We start from the raw sequence: 3692 nt of genomic DNA, 5'->3' as shown, positions 1-3692 counted from the left end.
CAACTTAGCCCTCGAAAGTCAACTTTAAGTGATAACAATGTGAATGGATTGATGACACCAACGTTTTAGAAGCGTTACGTAGTCTATAGTCGTATGAAAGCATCTCGGAAATCTACATATGCATAACTGTTTAGTGTGAACTGATCGAAATCGTCTCACCCTATATTCACCTTTTCGCACGATATACCGGTCCATGTTCCCCCCATAGTAGAGCCCTCATTAATAATAACAGCGCACCATATGCCGCATACCTGACCACGTATATACCCCCGGCCTCCTGACCAGCAGACGACAACTACTTTTGCTATCGCCGTCACCAGCCCCGCCCCAGGGAACCGCCCATCGTAGAGTCCATCAGCAGCTAATGAGCTGAGCTCTAGCACAGAGCCTGGGTCCGGATCGCACAGATGCGACAAACGATCACGCGCGAGCATCTTACCGCGACTTTCTGGAGAGTACATGTATGCGATGTCAGTGAACTCGACTTACTTAATTTTTCTTTCACCGCCGGAGTAACACTCATAACAGCAGTTAACTTGTTTTCAAGTTCTCTGCTGAAGTCCTCCACAGTGGACATCTCGACAAAGGACAATGATAACAACAACTACAACGGCAATGCATAACAAAACTTGTTGTTATTTTCGTAGTCACTTTTTTGCTCCCAAGTAACTATGCTTCATATGCCAATAATAATAATATCAATTGCTTTATATGCCAATTAGAAATTCGGATTCATGCGCCACGTTTGTACTAACACGTACATGTAAGGTACGACGTGTTGTACATCCTATGATTAGTTGAATAGTAAACGACCCCTTATGAAGTCCCAAACTCCAAAATTGTGTGCCAGCCATAGTCGATCTACATTGATAGTTTCCATACACTCGGAAATCATTTTCTCATTGACATCACATTCTAAGATCCATGTCGCTGTCTATGATGCATCGGATTGTCAATGGACGGGCGCCAGCCACCCTATATATGGCTTTCTCCATATCGTCATATCTCGTCGAGTACGGAATTGATTCCACTTCAGAATGGCACCTGAGTTTGTCTGGCATTCACATGCGAGGATCCACTTATGTCGATGAGATTGAACGAGCTAGGGAATCGACAAGCACGCCCAGGAAAAATCCACGGCTTACAAGGCGGAATAATTCACCCACTTAGAAAAGTTCAGAAATGGTTTTCATATACATTTTCGAGGGTGTCACTTTTTGTGTTCATTGAGAATCAACAAGTTTACAGTCCCAAACCTAATTACTAATCACCTATCGATCACTTAAATTCGCCAGGCTATTTCCCTCAACCGCTGAAACGATCTAACACAGCTTGGACTATGGCGATTTATGAAGAGAGCACGAGGGAAATGAAGTCGAGGCAGCCTCATCCGTAGTCTATGCTGACCAGGTTGTTACGTACTGACCGCAAGCGATAAATCGATCATTTGGGCGCGCGCTGTAACGTTTGCGCGCACTGAAAATAGTAACTTCCTATAGTGAATGATACTCCTCGGTGCAACATTCTACACTGTAGCGTCTCTGCTGCTCTTCCGTCTGGTCTTGGGCCGTCATCTACCCAGTGTTGGAGCAACAACCCCTACGTTCCTTACTATAGATGAGTACGACGAACTATTGCAGAGTCAAGGTTTGCTGGACGTAACAGACACGGGCGACGATGTCGAATCGAGATATGACATCGTAGAAGAGATGGGTGACGAAGTCGACTCGATATACGATGCTGGTGTCACCGCTGATGTCCCTGTCGATGTTTACTGCAACTTCCACGATGACAATAACGGCTTATGTGTCTCCAAAGAACTGGGAGGTGACTTTACTGACATTTTCATGTACAACTCGACCGGCTCAAGTGAGAGTGTGATTACCCGAAGTTGCGAAGTGGCAACCTATCCGTCTATCGCCACCCAGGTCCGCACGAACAAGATGAAGAGTCCACACTCAGCCAGTGCTCTAGACAAGCTCAAGAACAAGCTCGGCAAGGCGGTCGATAAGATTCGTTTCAGCGTTGTTGAGGCTCCCCATGATATCCATCTCATAGTGCTGTCTTGTGATATCGATCAGCCTACCATCGATTTCACTACTTCTATTCTCTACCAAAGCGATACTCCCAAAGACCGTCGTCCGATTTCCTTCGACCTTGTTTTCAGAGGTACGGTTGAGGACCAGCAAAGGAAGTACACTTTCGAGAGAATCCACGCCCGAGACTTCCCGTATCAAGAGCACACCTCCTACAAGAGTACTGATCCGAGATATCTAGCACGCTTTTCATCGCGTGAATCAATGCGTCGGAAACGTTCTTGGTACAATTTTTTCGATGGCGACAAACGAATAACAATGAAGGTCGCCTCGAAGGTCTCTACTGCAACCGAGCACTACACTTCGTATTCTTGGAACTCCTCAGAGTACGGCCGCGGCACTGCTTTTACGTTCGCTCTACCTTCATATTCGAGGAAGAGACTCTCTGAGAAGAAATTCCTGAGAGCTATGGCGGCATACTATCGTGGAAAGTGGACTGTCCTGCGTTCATATTGATGTTTATGATGTTCATGATGTGTGAGTCCAAGTTGTTGATGATTTGTGGACTGGGTTGAAAGTGAACTTTTCGGTTATGAAAACGATGAGGGTAATCCAACATCGAGATAGTTCAGGCGCACTATATAGATCTCTTCAAGTTCAGGAGAGTATCAATGCTAGTGAACTTTGCCTCATAGGCAGTTTCCGTTAATATCTCTATCACATCTTCGGGACACTTACTGATACGGATGCGCTCCATACAACCCATCAGTGATTCTCGTTTCAACTGCCAGCGTTTGCTCGAAGCAATGAGCTCAACATAAAGAAGGCGTCGCATCATGCGACGCCAGGCGTCGCATGATAGTACTATGAGTAGTACTACTACTGAGACTAATTAGTCTCAGTACCGTCCGAGAGTTCAGCGATCTTCTCGATGATCTTTTTCTCACGAGGACTCGACTCCATGGTTGGGGCTGTTCTTTGACTTTGCCAGGGAGACTGACATATTCACGTAGAAGTAGGATGGGATTGTACTTATGTGGGCGCTCGGCCGTACTCAAGATAACCATATCATCTCTAGCTTGCTTTACCATGCGACGGCAACCCTCAATGAACTTCGAGAAGGCATCAGCAATCTCACTCGGAGATGACTTATTGTTGACATCCTGCCAAGCTAACAAACAAGAGTTATTTGGCAGGTCAGAGTTCTGGTGATCCTTCAGATCCTTGAGAGCACCATTGGCGACCTGGTCACTGATGGCCCTCGGAGCGACCAGGCACAGAGCCAACAGTTGTAAAGGAGCAGGATCAAGTTGACAATTTGTCGTGGCCTGAGAAATCTCATCCCACACCCTTGGGTAATCCCATGAACGAGGCTTCCCACGTTCAACCATAGTGTAGTCATGGCCATCAGGGTGGGTTTGTACATTCCAAGATCGAGCCCAAGCAAATACTGAAGAGCCAAGATCTTTGCCCTTAGGGCATTTGAAAGCCATACATTTATATATGGGGTTCCCCATATTCACACCCAGGACCCTTTGAGGCGTGCCAACAGGGTTCCTACCAGTATAATCGATATCACCAGAAGCTCGAGTAACCATCTGCGCAGCAGCACGAATATTCTTCAGAAAGCAAGGTCGTCACCATGAGTGCCAGTAT

The 3692-nt window shown here is 46.3% G+C and overlaps 3 protein-coding genes across 3 annotated transcripts in view; 1 reads left to right on the top strand and 2 right to left on the bottom strand.

Moving 5' to 3' along the window:
- Positions 1–577, bottom strand: part of Pmar_PMAR024359 (hypothetical protein) — a gene marked incomplete at both ends in the record, with an annotated part of 1565 nt that extends 988 nt beyond the window's left edge. The window contains 3 exons of the mRNA XM_002769274.1: positions 171–251; positions 300–448; positions 490–577. Coding sequence (XP_002769320.1) covers positions 171–251; positions 300–448; positions 490–577 — 318 coding nt within the window. The remainder of the gene's footprint in view (positions 1–170; positions 252–299; positions 449–489) is intronic.
- Positions 578–1502: 925 nt separating this feature from the next.
- Pmar_PMAR024358 (hypothetical protein) lies at positions 1503–2552 on the top strand (the record flags this gene model as incomplete). Its single annotated transcript, XM_002769273.1, has 1 exon — positions 1503–2552. One exon carries the CDS (start codon positions 1503–1505, stop codon positions 2550–2552), a length of 1050 nt encoding a protein of 349 aa, XP_002769319.1.
- Positions 2553–2924: 372 nt separating this feature from the next.
- The window catches only part of Pmar_PMAR024357 (hypothetical protein), a gene marked incomplete at both ends in the record, with an annotated part of 3676 nt that continues 2908 nt past the window's right edge, over positions 2925–3692 (bottom strand). The window contains 2 exons of the mRNA XM_002769272.1: positions 2925–3032; positions 3125–3634. Of these exons, the coding sequence (XP_002769318.1) occupies positions 2925–3032; positions 3125–3634 (618 nt within the window). The remainder of the gene's footprint in view (positions 3033–3124; positions 3635–3692) is intronic.

The sequence above is a fragment of the Perkinsus marinus genome (genome assembly GCF_000006405.1).
Source record: "Perkinsus marinus ATCC 50983 genomic scaffold scf_1104296966216, whole genome shotgun sequence".
NCBI lineage: Eukaryota > Perkinsozoa > Perkinsida > Perkinsidae > Perkinsus > Perkinsus marinus.
Note: the sequence above shows the minus strand (reverse complement) of the source record. Positions and strands in the feature narration are given on the sequence as shown.